General features: G+C 40.2%; 2 protein-coding genes across 3 annotated transcripts; one reads left to right on the top strand and one right to left on the bottom strand.

The window, feature by feature from the left end:
- Positions 1 to 97: 97 nt before the first annotated feature.
- On the bottom strand, positions 98 to 14079 carry edrf1 (erythroid differentiation regulatory factor 1). The gene is made up of 25 exons (XM_077582891.1): positions 13719 to 14079; positions 13215 to 13429; positions 12846 to 12912; positions 12646 to 12771; positions 12377 to 12501; positions 12147 to 12285; positions 11367 to 11468; positions 11179 to 11300; positions 10158 to 10269; positions 9933 to 10080; positions 9750 to 9861; positions 9545 to 9656; positions 8557 to 8847; positions 8387 to 8458; positions 7430 to 7577; positions 7162 to 7353; positions 6885 to 7085; positions 5718 to 5933; positions 5427 to 5653; positions 4381 to 4539; positions 4165 to 4314; positions 3135 to 3288; positions 2930 to 3045; positions 1661 to 1815; positions 98 to 1601 (listed from the first exon to the last, which is right to left on the bottom strand). Exons 1-25 carry the CDS (start codon positions 13803 to 13805, stop codon positions 1439 to 1441), a joined length of 3711 nt encoding a protein of 1236 aa, XP_077439017.1. The 5' UTR covers positions 13806 to 14079; the 3' UTR covers positions 98 to 1438.
- A 201-nt stretch (positions 14080 to 14280) lies between these two features.
- Positions 14281 to 19934, top strand: LOC144061552 (autophagy-related protein 16-1-like). 2 transcript variants are annotated; one of them, XM_077582107.1, is made up of 11 exons: positions 14283 to 14343; positions 14709 to 14991; positions 15079 to 15142; positions 15232 to 15313; positions 15387 to 15460; positions 16418 to 16669; positions 16728 to 16786; positions 17532 to 17611; positions 18370 to 18510; positions 18828 to 18902; positions 19493 to 19934. In XM_077582107.1, exons 2-11 carry the CDS (start codon positions 14904 to 14906, stop codon positions 19793 to 19795), a joined length of 1218 nt encoding a protein of 405 aa, XP_077438233.1. In that variant the 5' UTR covers positions 14283 to 14343; positions 14709 to 14903; the 3' UTR covers positions 19796 to 19934. The 2 variants fall into 2 exon arrangements, with proteins under 2 accessions (XP_077438234.1, XP_077438233.1); XM_077582108.1 differs by lacking the exon at positions 18370 to 18510 and having other exon boundaries at positions 14281 to 14343.
- Positions 19935 to 21948: the final 2014 nt, after the last annotated feature.

Raw genomic sequence — 21948 nt, 5'->3', positions numbered from 1 at the left:
CACTGCCCCCCTCTGGAAAAGGCAAGTTACTACAAATCTCATCCCACCGACAGTTTTATTCACAATTCCTATTGGACAAAGTCAAAATCACTCATCATTGACATTTAAAAATCCGCATCTGTTTTAATATTTAAATGCATCATGAGCAGTTATAGGCAAACAGCAAACATGCCCGATAGTAACATTTTTTTTTTTTTTTTACACAATTGGACTGTTTTGAGAAAGAAACAAAACTTTCACACAGCACCAACAGAAGCTCTGGATATAAAAAAATAAGCCAATAAGTTATTATTGATTGAGCATCAGCAAGTTCTGTACAAAACAGCACCCGTGTCATTTTCCCCAAAAGTATCGTTTACATCATGCATGTAATTATCTGAATGCGGGATGCCCGCAATATCGCACCCTTGCTGGGGTTTTAGGCAAAAGCTCTTCTTACAACTCCGATGCCCCAAAATGGCTCACATCGCTCAAAATCAAAAGGGTTCTTGCTTTGACAGGAAATAACACCTACAAAATAATCATGTAGTTTCTGTACAGTGATGCCTTGACATACAAGTGGCACTGGATTCAACGCAACAAACTTTACAATTAGCAATTTGCTAATACTGAACAAGTCATCCAAAAACAGATTTCTCTGCCCCACTAGCTTAATGCTAACTAGCATCTCACATATGCACAAACAATATAACAGTACTCTCTGTCATATACTCTTTATCCTCTGCATAGAACAATCCAAATTAGTGCTGTACTGATGAGGCGTTGCCCTGAACTGAAGTGGGATTCATAATATTGCCTAAATGAACAGTATATCTATTGGATGTCTTATACTGCCCCCGGGTGGCCAAGGCAGGGACACCAGAGGGAGCAGTATTTAATTGGATGCAGTTTGACAAAAGCTGTCAAATCTATTTAATTATGTAATTATTGTTTTTATAGTGTTAGTTATCAAGTATATTATTCAATACACATTGCAACATTTTTTTGTAGTTTGTTTGGTGGGAGGCTGGAACCGATTTGAGATAATGTTTCCGGTTAGAACAAATTCAACTTGTATCTTAAGGCACCTCTGTACTTGTTTTTTAAAAAAAAAAAAAAAAAATCTATTACATGACTCCGGATTTTTGGTACAACATACACAACTCACCAAAAAATGTGTCATGTTCAGCTTTTGGGTAAAAGTTAAAGAATTAAATTGAATTGAATTTGACCTTCTAAACTTTGCATGTCAATCTGTTCAAAGTTCGAACCTTTGGCACAATTTGCTGTTCTTTATCAAGAAGCTGATCAGCAAAATTTACAAAAGGTGTTTGATCTCATTTGAATTTGATCTGAATATTCCGGAAAAAAATTGTGAGAATGTATATATATAAAAAAAAAAAAAAAAGGTGCAAGTAGCTTTTCAGTCTGTTTTTAATAATACCTTTCTAAAGTGTGGTCACGATAGCATGTCGTCGTCGTAGCCGTCCGTGTTGGGCGTGAGCTGCTGAAGAAGTTCGGCGTAGAGGTCAACGCGTGCGAGCAGGGGCGTGTTCTTGTCGCAGCGCAGCAGCTTGGAGTAAACCTTCTTGTAACTTAGCAGCAGCTCGTCGTCCTTTTTGCTGCACATCAACAAATTGTGAGAAAAAGTTGTTGTTTTGTTTTGTTTGTTTTTCCTCACCTGGGTTTGCGTTTGGTTTTGGTCATGAGTTTGATGAGCTGCAGGAGCAGGTCGGAGAAGCGCGACTCGAACAGAGCGGTCAGCTTGGTGACTTCCTGCAGGTTGAGTCCTGACCCGAGGCAGCCCGAAGATCCCGGAGGAGCTGCGTGGCTTCCCTGAACAGACGCAAAGCGAGGTGAGTGTCTCGGAACAGCAGCACCAAATGGAACTTTCACGTTCCAAGTTACTCGCATAGCATTAGTTCCACTTTTCCATCTAAATGAATGGAGGGTACTGCATGCCTAGGTGGCACTATTGAGTGACTTTTTTTTTTTTTACATTGGTTATCATTAGTTCCACTTTATATTATACTATATTCAGAAAAACAGGAAAAAAATTACACCAAAAAACAGAAGAAATAATATTCAGAAAAAACGTGTGGGGAACGGGGGTGATCTGATTTTCAGATTAAAAAAAAAAAAAAAAATCTTACCTCGTACCTTCAATTATATCACTTACTGTCTCAGTTAAGGTAAGTATACAAAGATGTCAATTGATTGCCATGATTTTAATAAGCCAACAGTTAAGTTTCTACGGAAGCGTATCGCATGCGGATAAGTGTCCACCATTAGCGAGTCGGCAACAAGTCACTAAAAAAATTAATACGAAAATTTCTCCAAAAAACAAAGCGTCGTCTTCTGTTTTTCAGAGTAATTTGTTTTCAGCTTTTTTTTAAAATAATTTCCCCCCTGTTTTTCTGAGTAATTTTTCCTCCTGTTTTTCCTGAATAATCCCCCCTTCCCTCCTGTTTTTATTTTTTTTTGGGGGGGGTTATGAAAGAAAAAATATGCATTAAAACAGAATAAAATATTCAGAAAAATAGAAAATTAAAGAACAAAAACAAAGCTCCCCCCAAAAATGACTTTTTTTTTTTTGTTATGTGCCTGTTTCTGAACATTTGTCTGCCCCACTCTCTTTGCTGATTATTTGGAAGCGAGCAGGATGAAGATCCTCAGCCACTTTCAAGTGACAGCCAGACCAAAAACATGACCATGCAAATGCACCCTTGGCCCATGATTGTGACGCCTCTGTTATCATGTCAGAAGCCCTTGTTTTGTAAGTGTAATAATAAAATGAGGCAATTATGCGTTGACATGGTTTCAAAATAAGGAATCGGGAAGTGTGATGTAACTCGGGATCATTTGACATCTGGCGCCTGAGAGTGCTTTTAAACAGTGCTTCTTTAATGTTAAATCTATTTTTCCAATATGGAGTGGGTGTGCCACACACCTCTTTCTGCTCCTCAAGCAGTTCTTTGTGAATAATCCGGAAGGCACAGCGAGTCTCGGCCAGGATCTCCAAAGCGGCAGTCAGGCTTTTCTGCTTGGCCGTGCTGCTGTTCTGAGCTGCGGTGAGACACAAAATCCAAAGAAGTAGCAAGGAATTGAAACGAGCACGACGCGGTGTCAAAAGTGTAGAGCGCTGGGGAACGTACCTGCCATGGTGAACTCGGCGAAGGCCACCCTCTCCAGTAACGCGCGGAGCAGCTCGCACGGCGCATCTTTCAGGCTGAGGAACAAAAACACGGCCTTGCTGTAGTGGAGTTCCGCCAGGCTGCGGTGGTGCTTCCTCAAGCGCTCGTCCCCCACCTAAATGCACATTTGCAAGCGTTTACTTACACAAATGCAAATTAACCTAAAAAAAATAACAATTTAAAGATGAAAAAAAAAAAAAACGAACAAACCCGATCTGAAAATTAATTTAAACTACTGGTAACAAAATTTAAAAAATGAAACTCAAAACAAAATAACTATTAAAACAAGAGCTGCTCGATTATGAAGAAAATATTAATCACAATTATTTTGGTAAAAAATTAACAAAAAATAAATAAATTTAAAGCTAAAAAAAAATAAAAACGAACAATCCCAATCTGAAAATTTATTTAAACTACTGGTAACAAAATTTAAAAAATGAAACTCAAAACAAAATAACTATTAAAACAAGAGCTGCTCGATTATGAAGAAAATATTCATCACGATTATTTTGGTAAAAAATTAACAAAAAATAAATAAATTTAAAGCTAAAAAAAAATAAAAACGAACGAACCCGATCTGAAAATTTAGAAGAAAAGAAGAAAATATTAATCACGATTATTTTGTTAATAATTGAAATCACGATTAGGCTGATCATTTATTTTTGGGTACAAAACAAGAAAATGTTTAAACTAGGGGTGTCCAAATTATTGCGTTAATTTGAAGTTTCCTTAACGCCACTCATTTTTTTAAACGCGTTATTAATGACCGCCACTGTCCTGTTTTTAAATAACAATGATGGACAGATCAGGGTATCAATAATGTTAAAAATGTGATGTACATTGTCAATGTGTTGTACGCCATCCCTCACGCAAAATCAGCTGGGCCACAGCTCAGTTGTCGACACAAAAAACAAAATGGCTGGATGGACAAAAGTACTTTGTTCATAACGCCCATATTTGGTCGAGGGAAGCCATTGCCAGTGTTGCCCACCTGATTGCGGAAGCAGCTGTGGTACATGGAGGCCAGGCGGTGGTGGATGGTGGCCGCTCTGTACTGGTACAGCGGCTGGCGGGCAGACTCGGTGTGCAGGTCGCAGTACTTGAGGGATTTCATCATGGCCTCCGTCACCTCCCGCTCGATCTAGGAAAAGAAATCAATCAATTAGCGAGACCGTATTGTTGGCGAGCCAAGTGAGATTGACGATACCTGTTCCGGAGCCTTCCTGGAAAGCGGCGCGTAGTCCTGCAGAAGTGTGGCCAGTGTGAAATATGTGGTGGAAAGCTCCCAGTTCACACTGTCCCACACTGGCTGGTGGTCCTCACGGCAGGATAGTGACCTCATCGCACGCAGGTAGTAGTCGATGGCCTGGTAGTTTTCAAAAAAGACAAATGTATATAGTGTGGAACACACATAACGACCATCGGGCCATTTTGACTCATTTGCTCCCAAAAACGTATAAATGCGTTATATTTTAAATGTTTAACTCTTTGACTGCCAGACGTTTTCAGAAAAGGGATGCCGTGGGTGCCAGCCGATTTAAGCATTTTTGACTGATCTTTCAAGATCCACAGAAAATTATGTGTTTGGACTATGGAAACACACATACTACCAAATGAAAGATTGGACTCTCATCTTTCATCAGAAAAAAAAGTTTGTTTCTACCTTATTCCGTTTTTCAGTAATCAACAATAGAAAATGGTTAGTTTCACCTGTTTTGAAAAAAAAAACGTCTTTTAACGTCTTTGGCACTCCTCCATAGGATTTTACTAAACGTTATTTAACATTTTTGGCAGTCAAAGAGTTAAAGTGTCCCTAAGACGTATTCATACATTCTTTTATGAATGCATGTAGCAATGGTATTTATTACAAAAACGGCCAGCAGGGGGCAGCAGAGTATAAGAGATCAACCATGGCCATGTTGCAACAAGCTACTTTCCCCCACTGTTTTAAACAGTTTTTATGAGTAATGATGAAACTTGGCTATATTCTAATGCTAATTGCTACAAAACGGAAACAAAAATATACTTTTTTTTCCTGATAAGAGAAGAGACAGTTTCTTTTGGTAGGTTCCATGTTTTTATAACAATAGAGCACAATATTCTGTGGGCCAAAATCCAGTAAAACAACCGGGAGCAAAGGGGGTTGCTTCGGTGAAAATGGCCGAGTTAAAAAAAAATGAGTTATTAAATATCGGTATGTGTGTATCCTGCTTTAAATCATTGAGAAGGAGCGATGCAGGACTTTATTGTCACCTTGTGGTAGTAGAGCGCCTCCTCAGGAGAGAATTCCCCTCTGCTGTCGTCCACGGAGACGCCCGAGTGTGCCTGGGCGCAGATCCTCATCAGCTTGCCCGTGTTGCACAACAGCAGCGCTTTGTTGGTGCTGTCCTCGATGGCCTCAAAGTCTTTCATGCCCTTCTCGAAGAAAGCGAAGCTCTTTTTCCACATCTCCTGCTCAGCAGCGGACACCGAGGTCTTGACTGCGGGAGTAAGCACGACTGATGAGATACAGCGACATCGTTGTTTTCATTCTGATGCTCTCACCTTGCTCCGTCTGCATGGCCGCCGCTTGGTTCATGTAGTAGACGCCCATCTCGTTGCGGATGTTCCCCAGCCGCTTGAGCACTTGAGCCAGCTGATCCGACGCCTCCTCTTTCATGGCGTGCGAGACGAGCAGCTCGTAGGCGGCCTCGTAGCACTTGCTGCTCACAAACAGCTGGTACTCGGGGTCCATGGCCAGGTCGGTCGCCATGTTGAACGCTGAAGGGGGCAATTGTAATTGTGAGTAGGGCCCTTCATACATCTGCCAAAAATCGGCCAATTGATTATTTTCCCCTTAAAACGTTATAATCGAAGAAAACCGAAATTTCCGACGCTGTGAAAGTACCCTCAATGCACCATTTGCTTGCGTAGCATTAGCAACAAGTAAGTGTGTAGCGTACGTTATTCTGGTTATTCTGTTGCCCCCTGAGCGTCCTTGAAGCTATTTAATGACACCCAAGTTGGAGTTAACTGTAAAATTAAACAAACAACTTTAAGAATCACATACAATACATACATACTGTATTTTTAAATGCAAAACATGCTTTGTTTTTAAAACATCGCTAGCCTAGCGCTAATGCTAAAAGCGAAGGGAAGATCCCATTCAAATGCTAACAGGAAGTTACACTTAGTATTACGGAACGGTGGCTAACTTTTCTTGATATTTATTTAGCCGTTATTTGAATCAATAATTCAAAACGTCAACAAATATTATTTTGGACTGAGGCAGCTGAGCAAAAAAAAAAGTCATACTTGGTAGAGGGATTTACTTTATTTGTTTGCCATGACTATAGTAACTTACTTACTGGTATGTACTGTTTTTTTTTTCCTCTATTTTTTTTTTTATGTATGCATTTTTGGTATAAGCTACTGCTGTTGTTTTTGTAGAGGTTTCTTTTTTCCCTTTTCTTTTTCTAAGGTCCAAAGGCTTGGTTCGAATAGGGTCAGAGGTTTACATGTTAAGTTGTTGTAATGTCTGTTTGGTGTTAATTGTTCTTTGCTGTAGTTGTATATCTCACCGTTGGTATTGTTTATAAAAAAGAAAATACAAATAGAAGATTTGATTTAAAAAAAAAAAAAAACGTCATAATCGAACAGCCCTATTCCCGATTAGTGGTACCTATCCTCAGATATTTGTGTTGATTTTTTAAGATTGTGACAGTGGCTAACCCTGGCAGCTGCTCTCCCGGTGCAGGCTGTGTAAGATCTCTTGGTCCTCTTTGGTCTGGTAGCTGTACTCTTCCTGGTACGCGGCTCTGTTGTTGGAATTCTGGGCCAACATCAGCTGGATGTCCCCGCATAATGAGAGGCCGTGGCTGTGGAAAAGCAGCACGTGCGGGTGTAGTGCGCCCCCTATGGAGCAGTAGGCATCTGCACGGAACACAGAAAAGAGAAATGACGGTAAAATGATGACGATTCCTTTCTGGAGTTTGGTGACAAATCTTACCGTAGCTTTGCAGAGACAGCTTGATGTAGCGCAACGCCCGGCCGTATTTCAGCAGGTTGGTGGCGGCGTCGGACAGCACGTGGTACGCCTTGGAGGCCTTGAGGAAGAGCTGCAGCTTCATCTGGTGCTGCCACGTGCCGGGAATCATGCCCGAGCGCGTGGGAAGCTTTTGGTCAACCTGCGAGGGCCCCACTGAGACAGACCATGTTTGGTTTAGTTTCCACTATCTTGGTAGCTTTATTGCGGTAACGCCAGATAAGATGGTGACCTCTTTCAAGGAGAGGAGAGATGCCTTTCTCCGCGGCGCAGCTTCTGGCAGCACTTCTGTCTTCGTACTTGAGAGGGATGGGCGTATTGGGGTCCACGGCCGGGAGGTCACTCTCCTTCTTGATGCTGCCGTCTACTGCCTTCAGCCCCTGTGAGGTGTTGCGCAGCCATTCCAAGTAAATAGCATACAAGAATAGCACGTTTGTGTGAATTTTGGGCGTGGAGAGTGGGAAAAAGTTAAATGTCAGTCCAATTAAAAATGAATGGGGAAACGTTGATATTTAACGTTAAATTGTGCGAATACTGTATGCAATGCGGGGTCAGACGATAAATAACCAGGAAGGCGTGAATATATGAAGCAAGTTGAAATTTGAATGGTATAAATTTCTTGGCAAAAAAGTGAGGAGAATAAAAATCACAATAACGTTCCAGCATTCCCACAATAATTAGAGAAAATAATTGTATTTTAATATCAGGGTTCCTGCAACCTAAGGCAAATAAAATCCAAGACCTGAGACTTTCTATTCCATTTGAAATTAAATTTAAGACCAATTTCCTATTGTTCCATTTAGTCCAGACCCCCCCCCCCCAAAAAAAAACTTAAAAAATTCTATCACTGTTCGCTGTCATCATTTGATAAATTACAAGTCATTTGGTAATTGTTGTTTTCAAAGAATATTAATTTACTTTGAAATTTACAATCATGAAATCCTACTTGTGTTAACTTTTTCTTCCAAAGATTGGTTTAAGACATTTTTAATGCCAATTAAGACCTTGTTTTAAGATTCACGCATTCAAAACCTTTTAAAAATCTGCAGGAAAAATGGCCCCAAAATTATACTGCATTTAAAAGCTAAGAAAAAAAAAACATTCATTTGTTCATGTAATGAATTAACAATACTCTTAATAGGCGGCATTCGATCTTGTTCACAAAACTGTAAATATTCCGCAGACTTACCTTCAATACATAGTTGAGGACATGCCTGCATCGCTCCTCTTTGTCTTGTGAGACAGGGAAAGCACAACCAGGCTGTAGAGACAAAAAAATATAAATATAATATATAATATATAAAATATTTAAGTAACAGGTAATGAAAAAGCAAAAAATAAATAAAAAAATAGACTGACTCGGATCAGTTGAGTGGATTTGTATTTCTCCGGGACAGACAGCTCTCCTACAGAGCGGATGACAGCCACGGCTTTACTATCATCCTGCGTGCGTGTGTTACTCTCCGAGCCGCTGTCGTCGCTCTCCTCCTCCTCCTCCTCCAGGTCCTCGTCTTCCTCTTCACGGTCATCATTACTGTAGCTGTCCTCGGAGCTGCAGGCCCGGAAAGACTCGCCTCCGTCGTCGTCGTCCTCTTGAGGCTCGTCTAGCTGGAAAAGCTCTGACAGCATGTAGTGGGCCGAGGCGATGATCTGCGTGGGTGAGATCGGGATTGATTTGGGGACTTGAAGGAAATACTGTGGTTCTGTGACCGTGCTTGTGAGGAAGAGAAGAACTGTTAAGTCTTCGAGCGGTTTAATGCCACTTCAAGTTGGTTTACTGTTAAACGTATGAGAAATGACTAACATTACAACAGCTTGAGTCAGTTGTGAAACTCTGCCATGTGTCTTTAGGGTTGCGTTATACTGCCCCCCGGTGGTGAAAGCGAAGACACCAAAAGGAGCAGCAACATGTCCAAACAAAAGGTGTCAAAAACTATTTCATTCTATGCTTCAATTTAATGTCAGTTCTTTATGTTTTTATAAAGTACAGTAGACTATTATAGAATCCTATTTATTAAAAAAAAAAAACACACACATTGTTAAAATGGTTGTTGTTGGGGGCTGCGATGGATTAAAGGCATTTCCATTCATTTCAATGGGAACTTATCTACATTATAATTAATGTAATAGCTACAATGAATCCATTTAAGCGCCCCAATAAAAAAAAACACACACAAAGTTTAGGGTAAAGAAATAGGCTGGTTTTATAAACCGTAATTATTGTGTATACTGTAGTATTTGTGAGTTGGATGTGTGCCTTTAAGGCCTAGTGAGTGACTACAGGTGCTGGAGTCGGGTTCACCGGTATTTCAGTCCGAGTAGAAAGAAAGAAAGAAAGCTATCTTACCTGGGGATGCCTGTCCTGATCCAGAAGTTTGACGCAGTTTAAAAGCAGAGTTCGGATTGTGCCGTAATGCTTTCTGTTTTCTCTGGCCTTGAGCATCAGGTTGCATGCCACTCTGGAGCACAAAGCAAAGTAATTAGGGCAGGTTTCCACACCCCCCCCCCCCCCACACCCCACTCTTTTTTGACAAATCAAGACATTTTCCTACTTGTACAGCAGCACAGCAACGGGGAGCGTGAAGGGATTGTGGCTCTTCTCCTCTTCGGCCTCCTCGCACAGTGTCGTAAGGTCATAAAGCTTGACGATGTCGCTCCCGCTAGCTAATGATACGAGGCAGGAGATTGTTCAAAACATCAACACGCATTTTAAAAGGCTTTCTCTCTTCTGATACCTTTGAAAAGCCAGTAGGTGTGACCCTCTTTGGTGCAGTTGGACTTGAGGAAAGAAAGCATGTTCTGAGCGATGTCTTTCACCACCCTGGTGGAAAAAGTCGAGTTCTCCAGATGGGGGATGTCCTCTGTTTTTATCATCTCGTATTTCTGCAACAAATAGATTGAAATGTTAAAAAAAAAAAAAACGGCAGGCCGTCAAAAGGGACACAAATTCAGACATTTACCTGAACAATGCCATTCACGTGAAAGCACATGACCAGTTCGGGGACGTTACACATTAGATTGTCGAGCCAGTAGTCGATACCTGTCAGGATGTTGATGGGTTTATTGTTGTCCCTGGAAATAAATAAAAAAAACACAGAAATGTAGTTAAGGAACCGTTTCGACATGAATTTGTTTACACGTCGGCTTGTAATAAGGAGAAGAGACTCATTGTTGGCTTAAGTAGATTGGTGGTTAACTCATTTGCTCCCAAAAAGGAAAAAAAAGAATAAGTTATATTTGAAATATTGTCATGGTCCGAAAAACGTATTTATATGTTTTTTAATGCTAGAGCATACAGAAGACTTTGATGCAGCCTCTGAACTGAAGAAAACGCTTAACGCAATGGTAGTTATTACAAAAAACGACCAGCAGGTGGCAGTAGAGTATAAGAGATTAACCAGGGCTATGTTGCAAAAAAGCTCTTTACCTCAGTGTTTTAAACCCTTATCATTAGGGCAATTTTGCTGAAAACACCTAAAAAAGGTGCACACCGTTCTTGAACCATATCAGCATAGTTTTTTGTTTTTAAATAACACTTAGAATTTTTGCCACCGGTGGGATGTCCGCACAATAAGGGGTTTCAAACAGATATGTGAATAATGATGAAACATAGCTATATTTTAATGCTAATTGCTGCAAAACGGAAACAGATACAAATGTATTTTTTCCCTGATGAAAGAAGAGACTCTAATCTTTCATTTGGTAGGTGTCATGTTTTTATAGCAATAGAACAGAATATTCTGTAGGCCTTGCAAAATCAGTCAAAATCCAGTAAAACAGTCGGAGCAAAGAGGGTTGCTTCAGTGAATATGGCTGGGAGTGAATGCGTTCATGTTCAATGGACACATATTGTGTGTTTTATCATTTAAAACTTTTTTCTTTTTTTTTTACATACTTTTGTCAAAATACTCAATGACCAATAAGCACTTTTCAGCACCAAGATTCAATTCTTTGAACAACATTCACATCCAAAATTCCGACCTGAGTTTGAGGCTGACGGCCGGATAGCGCCCCCCTCCAAAAATGGGCATGTTGGAGCCAACCAACATATGAATGTCCTCAAAGGTCCACATGATGTTTCGCACAAAGTCGTTCCTTAAACCCTATAAAGTAGAAAAGACGTTTAACTGTCGAGTTAAATCACATCGACCCAGACTGAAAGAACTAACCTGACTGTTTTCGCCTTCGTTAAAGAGCGCCGGGAGGTTTTGCTCTTGGGGCGCCGACGTCGCCTGGCCTAAAGCGAATTTGCTGTCCATGGGGCCACGTTCCTAAAACATTTGAAAAGTCACGGGTTGGCATTCGTTTTGAGAGATGGTGAAGGAAGAGGATACTTTTCAGACTGACCTGCAAATGGTGAAAATCCAAGAGACTACCAGTATATAAAAAAACTAGAGTCCAATATTTTGAATGAATGAATTATCTTTGTCTTATGTTACAATAAGATAATGTCTTACCCCAAAAAATATTTTAGAAGAGATAAAATATTGTAATAAATATTCTGGTTAATTTTGCGTTAGCGAAATATGAGTTAAGCAGCAAAATCCAGCCCTTTTTATCCATCTCAGGGGGCGGCCATTTTGCAACTTGCTGTCGACTTAAGATGACATCACAGTTGCTCAGGGCTCAGGCAACGTCAAATCACAACACCTGTTTTCTGAAGCTGAGCTGTGATTGGTTGTTACCTGAGCAAATGTGGTGTCATTTTTACACGACAGCAAGTGGCAAAATGGCCGGCTTCTAATATGGATAAAAACTGCTGGATTTTGCTGCATAACTCATATTCCACAAATGTAATATTAATCACAATGTCATGTTTAGACTAGTGAGATCACGTGTATTATTGTCAAGAAATCTTTAAGGTTGACTTACACTTTACGGAGCTTCGTGAGGCATCGGTTACTCAATGGAATGTGATTGGATCATGTCAAAATCAAATAATCAATGACCTGTTTACAAGCCGCTGTCTCTTCTGCATCCGAGCTGGTGAAGGTGGTGGGCCACGACGAGCCGAACTCCTGCGCCCCACATTCCTCGTCGTCATTCAGGTTTTCCGCGACCGGCTCGGCTGCGCAGTCGCCATTAATACTGCAAGGAACACAGAAGTTTGACTATAAGATGAACTGCTAAATGACATGATAGTTCTTTTTTTATTCTTTGAGGGATTTGAAGAACTCACCTGTAGTAGAGGAACTTGGACAAGATTGCTTTCTGATACCAATGCTCTTTGCTCTTCTTTTTTCTCTGCCACTTCTGATCCATCAGGCGCTGGTAAAAGTCCTTTAACCACGTCCAATCTCCTGTCTATAACATAGACTTAATTTGTTTTAGACTGTTTCCTTTCATGCCATTAAATTCCCTTGCAAACAGTGATTAAATCAAAACAAACCACATGAGGAAAAGCCAGTTAAAGAGTGATAGATGGGACTAGGTCACTAATTGCAGTACCTGCGAGGACCTCATGAAGAGCTCTTGTATGTCCAGCTCGTCCAGAAGGAGGGTGCGACCCACACGGTGGACGGCCATGCTGACGTGCGACTTGCTGTAGGGGATTTTCAACAGCTTCTTGATGTTCTGTCAGGGAGGATGGTTAGTATTAACGACATGCTGAAAGGGACGCGTATGAAAAAGTGCTCTGTTCTCCGAACCTCTGAATCTGATACGACGTCGACGTCATCCCCGATGCAGTCGATAAAGTCATACGCCATTCCAAAACTGACCAAAATAAAGCGTTAGAGGTATGTTAGATCAAATCTAACAGCATACTAATGAACTTAAGTGTCACAAGAAGTGGGTACACATGTTAATTATGCACCTACTGCCATCTAGTGGAAAGGCTTTTAACTGCTCTGCCTGTCACTAAACATCACTGGTATAGTTGGACACAAAAGAAAAATTGAACAAAAATGTTTAATTCTTTAATAATAACTTCTACTGGCAGAACATCACCGTTCTGCGTTTATGGGTTCGAATCAAACCATGCTAACTTCTAGCCCACCACAAATGACATTTGCTACCTTGAAAACGGCTTTCCCTTGCTGCTGGAGCCCAACACGGTGGTGCCAGCAGTGCCCAGCTGGGGGTTCTCTCTTAGCCAGTTGGCAGGGGGCAGCTTGAGGTCGGTCTTCTCCTGCAGCAGGGCGTACGTGCTGGGAGGCGGGGCGGCGCAGTACTTGACCACAGCACAGCTCTTGATTTCACTGCTGCTGCTTCCCGAGCATATGGCCGAGTCCTTCACAAGTGCCAAGCAAGTGTGTGTGTTAAATAAAGCAAAAATCATCTTAACGCAACATGATGTTCTAAATAATGTATATGCTCAAATTGCTCAATATTTACTACCGAAGGTCCACTCCACAGCTGACATTGATCCTGTATGTTGTTTTAATGAGACAGCAATTATGTAATTAACGACGTACGCACCCAAGTAATGTTCGAAACTATTTTTCGTTTGACTTTTGACAGTGAATTATAGTCCACAATATGTAAATGATTTACAACACATAGCAGATCTTTCTACTTACATGCTTGTTGTTGTTGTCTCCCGTGGAGACGATGTTTTCTTCCTGGGTATGATCTCCAGGCTCTCTGTATCCATCTGACGAATTCATAGTGGACAGTCACAAAAACAAAAGTTTTTCCATAGAGTTGCCAACGCAGTTTAACCATCGATGAGGCTTCAAGTTGATGCCTCTTAGCCTAGCATGCTAAGCTCATCCACAGCCACTTGGGACCGAACGCGTTATAAAGCGGCGAACAAGACCACGGGATTCGGTTTAAAGCTGAAGGAAACTATTTCGTTTCATGCTGTCAAAGTTAGAAAAGTGCAGCCGCCACATTATGAACCATTGAGGTTCTCCTCCTCCCCCTAAGCGACCGGTTGGTGTCGCGTCTCATGACGACAGACGACTTCCGCTTTCTACGAAAATTATTTCGTTTGTCGAAATAATTAGGTGTTTTGGGATGTTATAAAACAATTTAAAATAAGTAAACTCAAGTAAAACGTGATAAAGTTTCATTTTATATTGCGCTAAATATAAATACAATTGTCAAACTCGAGAACGTGAACCCGGAAGCACTTAGTTGGCCACCGTTCTTGAAAGGTTGGGAAAATTCTCCCTACCTCTGGCAAGAACTGGTGTTAAATTGGTAATTTTGTGTAACAGATTTTAATTTAATCTTTTTTAAATATGCAATTTCATATTTTGTACCATATTAAATTATATTGCTAAAGTTTTTATTACGTTTCATGTCCTGTTTGACTCATGTAGATATAATATATATATATATATATTAAAGGCCCAAGTAGATTGTATGTGTCATTAAATTATATAATGGACTGCTAAAAAAAAAAAAACTTAAAAACTTTTAAAAAACCAACAACAAAAATCCACACGAATTTTTCGATGTAGTTGTTGCCCAGCGTAAAATCTGAATAATTTCTGGTTTCACAAAAACATGCGTTTAAAGAAACGAATTATATTTTTTATTTAATCATTAAATTCTTATTTCAGTCAGCTGTTGATCTGATAAAGGAGGAGACCACCGTGCCAGCTGTAGGCGGAGCATTCATCAGCTGACGCCAGCGGTTTAACAATCAGTTGTTGTGTTGGACCACCACATATTAATCGGGACGTGGAGGATTAGGAAAACAAAACTCAATTTGGTGAGTCAGAAAAGGAAAAATACGACATTTTTGTGAACTAAACATGGCCAGCTGGAAGAGTCATGTGCGTGCTCAACTGCAACTCCGAGACCAAACAGAGAAACTTCCATACGAGGGCGTGTATACAAGTTGTAAGGGTCCTAATTATTATTATTTTTTAATATTTTAAACATTCTATCCCTCTACTAGCCTTGACTTGACTTGATCCCATGTTTTAGTGTCTCAATTGGAAGAACGCTTTGAAATTCGCCAGCAGTTTTTAGAAGATATCCAGTCAACAAGGTTAGAAAACTCAACTGTTATTTTGTCATTGTTATTTACACAATTTGTTGACACTTGACAAATAAAATGTCACACTCGACTTAGTACAGCTCAGAAGATGGTGTAAAAGTTGGGGAGAATGTCAGATTACTTCAACTCGGCCTCAGAGAAAGTGAGCATCTTGCTGAAAAGGTAAGAACAGAGATTGAACTTTGAACTTCTGGCACACCTTCATAGTCTTTTCTTGTGTTTTGTGTCTCCTCAGCTGTCTCAGACCGTCTCCGACTTGACCACTGTCCTGTATCTAAAAGATGCTGAGCTGCAGCACTGGCAGTCACGGTAAGAATGACCTCCACCAAGGAAGCTGTTGAGTTTCATGGTGTGCAACTTGCCCTTTATAGCAGTGGTCCCCAACCACCGGGCCGCGGCCGGTAGGCCATTTGGTACCGGGCCGTGAGTCATTTGGTACCGAAAGAAAAAAAATAGCATTATTTTTATTTTTTTAGAAAATTATGTTTTATTATGAAAAGTGGCCGGATTCTGTCTGTTACATCCGTCTTACATGACAACTCTGTTGTTGGTGCGACGTTACGGACACCGTTAATAAAGTTGCACATGATTACACAGTAGATTTACGTTCATTATTATTATAGAGAAAATACCACAGTTTGTTTCTTGTCATTTTATTTTGTCTTTATCAACTAAACCTTTAGATTGGGCCGTGAAAATATTGTCAGACATTAAACCGGTCCGTGGTACAGAAAAGGTTGGGGACCACTGCTTTACAGGGTTGTAACCTTTCAACTTCCAACCTTGCATGTAGGGTTTAAAAACATCTAAGCTTATTGGATGGATACATTATTCTTGTGGTCCCAGAACAGGTCCACATGTCATTTCTGTTGGTTCTTTACTCATGGAAAGTTGTTTGCTGAGTTTGATAGCATGCAAAAAAAAGTCCCCTTTTTCTTTTGTTTCTATGGAACCTATTTCTTCAACTTCCTGTGTACTGTTTGTAACGTAACATATTGACTTTCTACATTGCATACGGGGTCTAAACTTTTAAGTTCTTTTAATGCCATAACAAAATTTTATAAAACAGTTGTGACCCAAGAGCTTGACGTTTCTGACATGGAAAAATCATGTTAAGTTCCTTGGGTACCTTAACAAAATCAGATAAAAACAGGTATGGTCCCGAACTAGACCCCTGCGGCACTCCTTAAGTAATTTTTATGATGGTTCTGCCCTTATTTATGTCAAATGTAAGCCGAATCACCAATTCTTACCGTTCCAATTCAGTGTGTCCCACCACCGCCAAGAGGCTCTCACCCTGGCTAAGGCAAGCAACGCCCTGAAGACGACCTTTTACCAACACGAGTACACCATCGAGCGGCAGGTTAAAGAACTGGCCACCCTGCACGTGGAGCAGAGCGGCCTAAAGGAGTCACTGTCACAGGCACGAAGCGAGAAGGAACATCTCCTGCGACGGTGGATGGAGGAGAAGAAGGAAGAGGCAGACAGGCTGAATAAGTACAACGACGCGCAGGAGAGGTACGTGCAAAGTCGTACACTGGACCGTTTACCGGACTCATCGGTCGATTTCCTCCAGGTGGCAGCGTGTGGCCAGGCATTTGAGGAGGCACCTGTACAGGAATGGGAAGAAAGACAGTAAGAGCATCGGGAGCAGCTCTCAAAAGTGACAATAAAATTTATTTTGTGTCTTAATAAATGGCAGTGGAGAGTTTGAACCTGATTAAGGTTTATCAAAGAGGTCCTGTCGGATAACAGGTATTAGAGTCTATGATTTGAACCGCAACGATGATGTAGAAAGAAGTCGAACCTCATCAAAGTACCTTGTGTCACCTTATTACACATTTGATGATGTCATAGTATGTATGTGTGTATGTCCTCAGTCGTCTCATTTTTGCGAGGGTCCTTTCAGTGTTATTTTCACACTCCTAATTTCCAGGTAATGTATAATGCAATTTGTCATTTATTTAGCACAGGCTTGTGTCATTACCGTAATGTAATGTGTCCACTTTTAACTTGTTTAAAATGACTGAGAAAATAACCTTTTAACATTTTTAATCCCTTGATTGAAATGTATCAGAAAAGAAAATTAACTTTTAAAAACGTTTTGCTAATAAACTGCTCAATGTTTGTGTATGATAAAATAAGATGTTTTGAGAAATGTGGAAATAAAATCACTGATTTGCTAATTTAACGTTACTGTTATGTATAGTGTCAAATATCTGTTCATTTGTAATTATAGCCTTCATTTTTTTTTTCGCATTCCATGACCAACTGAAAGCACATATCACGTTGGTTGTTGAGTGCACAGTTTCCATAGTCACCAGTGTTTTCACGAGCTGTTAAGATGGCCGGTGTGTGTGTGTCTGTGTACATTTTGCAGTGAAACTACTCTTGTCAAACCGTGTCAGCATGGTAAAAGGCGGCAAGCGTTATTCGTCAATGAGCAATGACGGCAATTGGGTAAGACAATTTTTCTTTTTTTCAAGTCAGACTTTGTAAACGCGCATGATACTTCACTGCATATCCATCTGAATGCAAAAGTGCCTTTTTAATAGTATGGTTTGACAAACACAAAAAAACACTGTTCAAAATTAACTATATTATTATACTAGGATATTTACATTTCATTATTTTACTCCTTTTAATTTCAAGTTTTAACGTGCAATAGAACTACCGTACTGCAGTGTATCATCTATATTACTATATAGGATCACACTCAATTTTGTGTTTTTTTTCCCTTTTTTCCAGTTACAGTGTACATTGCAAGAGTTTCATCCTAATGACAGTTACTTGCACTGAGAAATTAGACACCTCCCATTATTACAGTTATCACTTTTTGCCTTGCCTTTCACTTTTTATCCTGCATAATAATAATCCATGTGAGATACAGTGAACCATTATTTATTGCTAGGGCTGAGTGAACAATCTACACTTTAGAGCGACCGTATCGTAACGTTTGCATATAGAGTAGTCAGTCAACATTTCACAGATGTTTTACTGTGTATTAGCGCCCCCTATTGGTGAAGGTCTGACAGACTGACACTACTGCAAGTTGGTAACTGATCAGTGACGTGCATGTACGTGCAGGAAGCCAGATAAAAAGCAAGCACGTCGTCTTGTCTCATCATTGATATTTCGTACAAGCAAGAAATATCACACATATATACTGCATCCGGGTACTGTATACCTAATGTGGCCCGTGGTAATTCTCTGCTCAGTTTCCTCATCCAGATGCACAACGCACCGAGGGGAGGAATCGCGAGTGTTCGACAAGCACCGGCAGGATGCTGACTCAGATTCATGATCAGTTGCCGCAAGCTCATAACTTTGAACGCTTTACCAAGCTGAAAACGGAGCCGGTATGTGTCAAGAACTACTGAGCCTCAATGTATAGTCATTGCTTCAAAACCAAGGTAGTTGGGGGGGGGGGGGGGGGGTAGTCTATTGTTTTGTCTTCTTAAGAAAAATAGTACTGTATTGTATTAAAAGACACCGTTAAGGAATACAGTGGTTTTGTCATATTAGTGTAATAAGTGTGTGCTTTTAAGGGGTGTGGCCTAATGACTGACATCTTGAACTGGAGCACTGTTGGCTTGTTAGTTCAGTGTGAGCTCAGCAGTTCCCTGAAGTGTTCTCATTTTGTATTTGTGTGTTTGAATGTCTTCCTCTTTGACAGAAATCCAGGACGTATACAAGCTCGCAGCATGACAACAAGCTATCCTTTCAGGATAATATCATTGTCTTTGATGATGTGAGTATTTACCTAACCCACCTACCAAAAAATGGGTTGTTCGGTACAAAACAACCCAGAAATTGGGTCAAATCGACCCATATCTGGTTGTTTTTGACCCAGCAGTTTTTAGAGTGTACACTCGAAAAAACAGTTGGTTCAAAAATAACCCAATTGCACGTCAAAAAGGGAGCTTCCAATTGACCCAAACTAGGGGGTCGGTCCAATTTTTGACCCAAATTGGGTTGTTTTTGACCCGACAGTTTTAAGCGTCTACACTCTAAAAACAGCTGGTCAAAAAGGGACCCACAGCCTTTTGGGTCAATTTGACATTTTTGGGTAACCCACAAAACAGCACAAATCTAACGTGGAGTACAAAATAACCCAAACGTTGGGTCAAATTGACGCATATGGGGTGGGTTGCTTTTTTGACCGATAATTGGGTTATTTCTTACACTGATTATAAACAAATAGGTTGTTTTGTACAAAAACAACAGAAAGTTGGGTCAATTGATCCAATTAGTGGATCGTTTTTTCCATTTTTGATACAAATTGTGTTATTTTTCTTACCCAACTAGTGTATAATCAAACTTCCTCTTTCATGCCATCAGGGCGCAGGCCGTAGAAAATGTGCCAAGGACATCAGTCAGCACAAGTCTAATTTCTGCTTGTGCCAACAAGCGACCCCACTTGCCACTGAGAAAAATTCTGTCTACGGGGCCGACTTTGCAACCCAACCCACCGTGGAAACCACCAAGGCCCGGCGCTTTCCACGTGACCACCACAGGAAGTGTGCGGAGGCACCTCTGGACGGAGGAGACTTCATGTGGTTTGGACAAGACACTTATGATGACTACGACAGCTTGGAAGTGCTGGGCTTCGCCAATCTCAATGCAGCTTCCCGACCCATGTGAAGTGCAGCGGAGGGCCGTGCGTTTGGACTTAATCCACCTCTTAATGTCATGGCTATCATGTCACAATTATAAAAGCATCAGTACTATACAAAACAGTTCAGTTGATATTTATAAAAGTAAATAAAATACAATGTGCTCACCAGGGATTCAGATTATTAAATGTACAGTGAAACCCCCCTTAGTCATAAAAGGTTGATGACACGAGATCATGGTAAAGCGCTTTTTTTTTTTTCTCTCACAAAATGAAGCAATGAAATTAAACTCACTTCGACATGGTTGCTTGGCACTATAGATGTCACAAAATGGCAGAAAAGCAATACTTAAGATTGTATTGGCCTCAGCACAAAAACAAGTTTTCCAATGAATAATAGAGAATATCTTCACAAAACAAAAACAAATAATTCATGAATGCCAAAGCACGATTATGAGTGTGTGTGTGTGTGTGTGTAGATTGCTATAGATGTGTTTTGCTAGCTGAAGTTGGCTGTGACAAGTTTAGTTCTAACCAACCAATCAAAGGATAGGAAAAAGCTGACATCAGCAATGGCTGGTCTGGTGAGGATAGATTTGAAATCTGATTGGTTAATGAAACGGTGCTATTGCTTATCTACTGATTCTGAAGGCGCTGGGCAGATTAGATCAACATAGCGACACGTAAAAGCTGACTCCTGATTGGCCGAAAATCTAACATCCATGTACACATTCTGAAAGCAGTGCAGCCAAGAGAAATACTATGAAGTAACAATAATAGACAGTCTGTTATACATAATAAATGTTTACAATTTCACGGAACACATTTTGGAATTCAGGGCTTCTGATAGTGCCTTGTTGGCCCTGAAATTCATCACTAACTAATCAAATGCTTCAGCCATTTTCTTATCCTGTTAAGGGTCACAAGGGAGCTGGAGCCTCTCCCAATAAATGTGCAGAGAACATATTGTACACTTTATACAAGGACACAACTGTCCAATAACAAACTGAATAATACAAAAAGTTTTTTCTCAACTGCAAGCGTGTACGGCATGTCAGAAGGTCATCTTAATATTCAACATAGCCTATAGTGCTTAAGCAGCAGATAACCTTATCCTTACAGTTTTGACAAATGAAGATGGAGATGAATTACTCAATCACATTTTCTTTGTATGTTAAATTGAATCTAGTGGATATGATTTGCAAAGAACACAATTGTAAATACATTGACATTTATGCCCTCGTTTTATTCCCTTGTGCTGCTGTCTGGTCAGTATATTTAATATATGGCGTGTATGTATGGTGGGTGTTTACAGCGTGCTAGGTTTTATGCAATTCTTTTTTTCCTTTTTTTTCCAGATTAAAACAAAATGTTCAACTTGACAGGCAGCACAGTGGCTATTTAACTGCAAAAATTCTAAACTGCATTCATCCAGTATTTTGGTAACCTTATTTTGCTTCATGGCCATCCCAAAGCGGTTCAAATTCTCACCAACAGGGGGTAGCAACTCAATGTCAGACAGCCCACATAGACTAATTGGCTTTTCTTTTCTTTTTTTAAATAGAAAGCCAGGCAGTCAACTAGCTCTTCATCAATACAAATGAGAACATGTGAGATGAACAAAGCTATTTCCAGAGAGACGACGCGTGGGAGCGAATTGGAGAAAAGCACTTATGGGAGGCCCAGCTCTCCCCTACCTCAAAAGCTGATGTTTTTCCCCACAGAGTGCTTTCAGAGCAGCTGCTGCTAAGTCGTCTTTGGGGAGAGGCGGGCAAGAATTCATTAGCTGTGGTTTCACTTTTGCAAAGGTAGCGCTCACATCGTTGAACTCCTAACTGTCATATAACTGTAAAAAGACATCAACTGCTTGAAGATAAATAAAGTAAAACTACTCATTTGAAGAGCCTCTTGTTGCCTACACAACAAATCCTACAATCCATCCAATATTAACTCATTCTCTGCCATTGACTACTATAAACGTCCAAAATTCATGTAAACTATTTCTATTTTTTTTAAACAATTTTTCATTTAATTTCATTTTTTATGAAAACCATTTTTTTTATCGTACATTAATAACAGATATAAAATTAACATGCGATTAATCACGATTAAACGGCCCTTATTTTTAATACTTTTTTTTTTAATTAGGCCCGTCAGGCGATTATTATTAATTATTTTATTT

The sequence above is a fragment of the Vanacampus margaritifer genome, chromosome 12, assembly GCF_051991255.1.
Source record: "Vanacampus margaritifer isolate UIUO_Vmar chromosome 12, RoL_Vmar_1.0, whole genome shotgun sequence".
Taxonomy (NCBI): domain Eukaryota; kingdom Metazoa; phylum Chordata; class Actinopteri; order Syngnathiformes; family Syngnathidae; genus Vanacampus; species Vanacampus margaritifer.
Note: the sequence above shows the minus strand (reverse complement) of the source record. Positions and strands in the feature narration are given on the sequence as shown.

What these genes read in the sequence shown, in the direction of transcription:
- edrf1 (XM_077582891.1), bottom strand. Translation starts at nt 13,805, where the DNA reads ATGAATTCGTCAGATGGATACAGAGAGCCTGGAGATCATACCCAGGAA. An exon ending in ATCAGGACAGGCATCCCCAG is followed by an intron (nt 8,848 to 9,544) that starts GTAAGATAGCTT and finishes TCACCCACGCAG; the next exon opens with ATCATCGCCTCGGCCCACTA. An exon ending in CTCTCCTCTCCTTGAAAGAG is followed by an intron (nt 7,354 to 7,429) that starts GTCACCATCTTA and finishes GGTCTGTCTCAG; the next exon opens with TGGGGCCCTCGCAGGTTGAC.
- LOC144061552 (XM_077582107.1), top strand. Translation starts at nt 14,904, where the DNA reads ATGGCCAGCTGGAAGAGTCATGTGCGTGCTCAACTGCAACTCCGAGAC. An exon ending in GAAGATATCCAGTCAACAAG is followed by an intron (nt 15,143 to 15,231) that starts GTTAGAAAACTC and finishes GACTTAGTACAG; the next exon opens with CTCAGAAGATGGTGTAAAAG. An exon ending in ATATCATTGTCTTTGATGAT is followed by an intron (nt 18,903 to 19,492) that starts GTGAGTATTTAC and finishes TCATGCCATCAG; the next exon opens with GGCGCAGGCCGTAGAAAATG.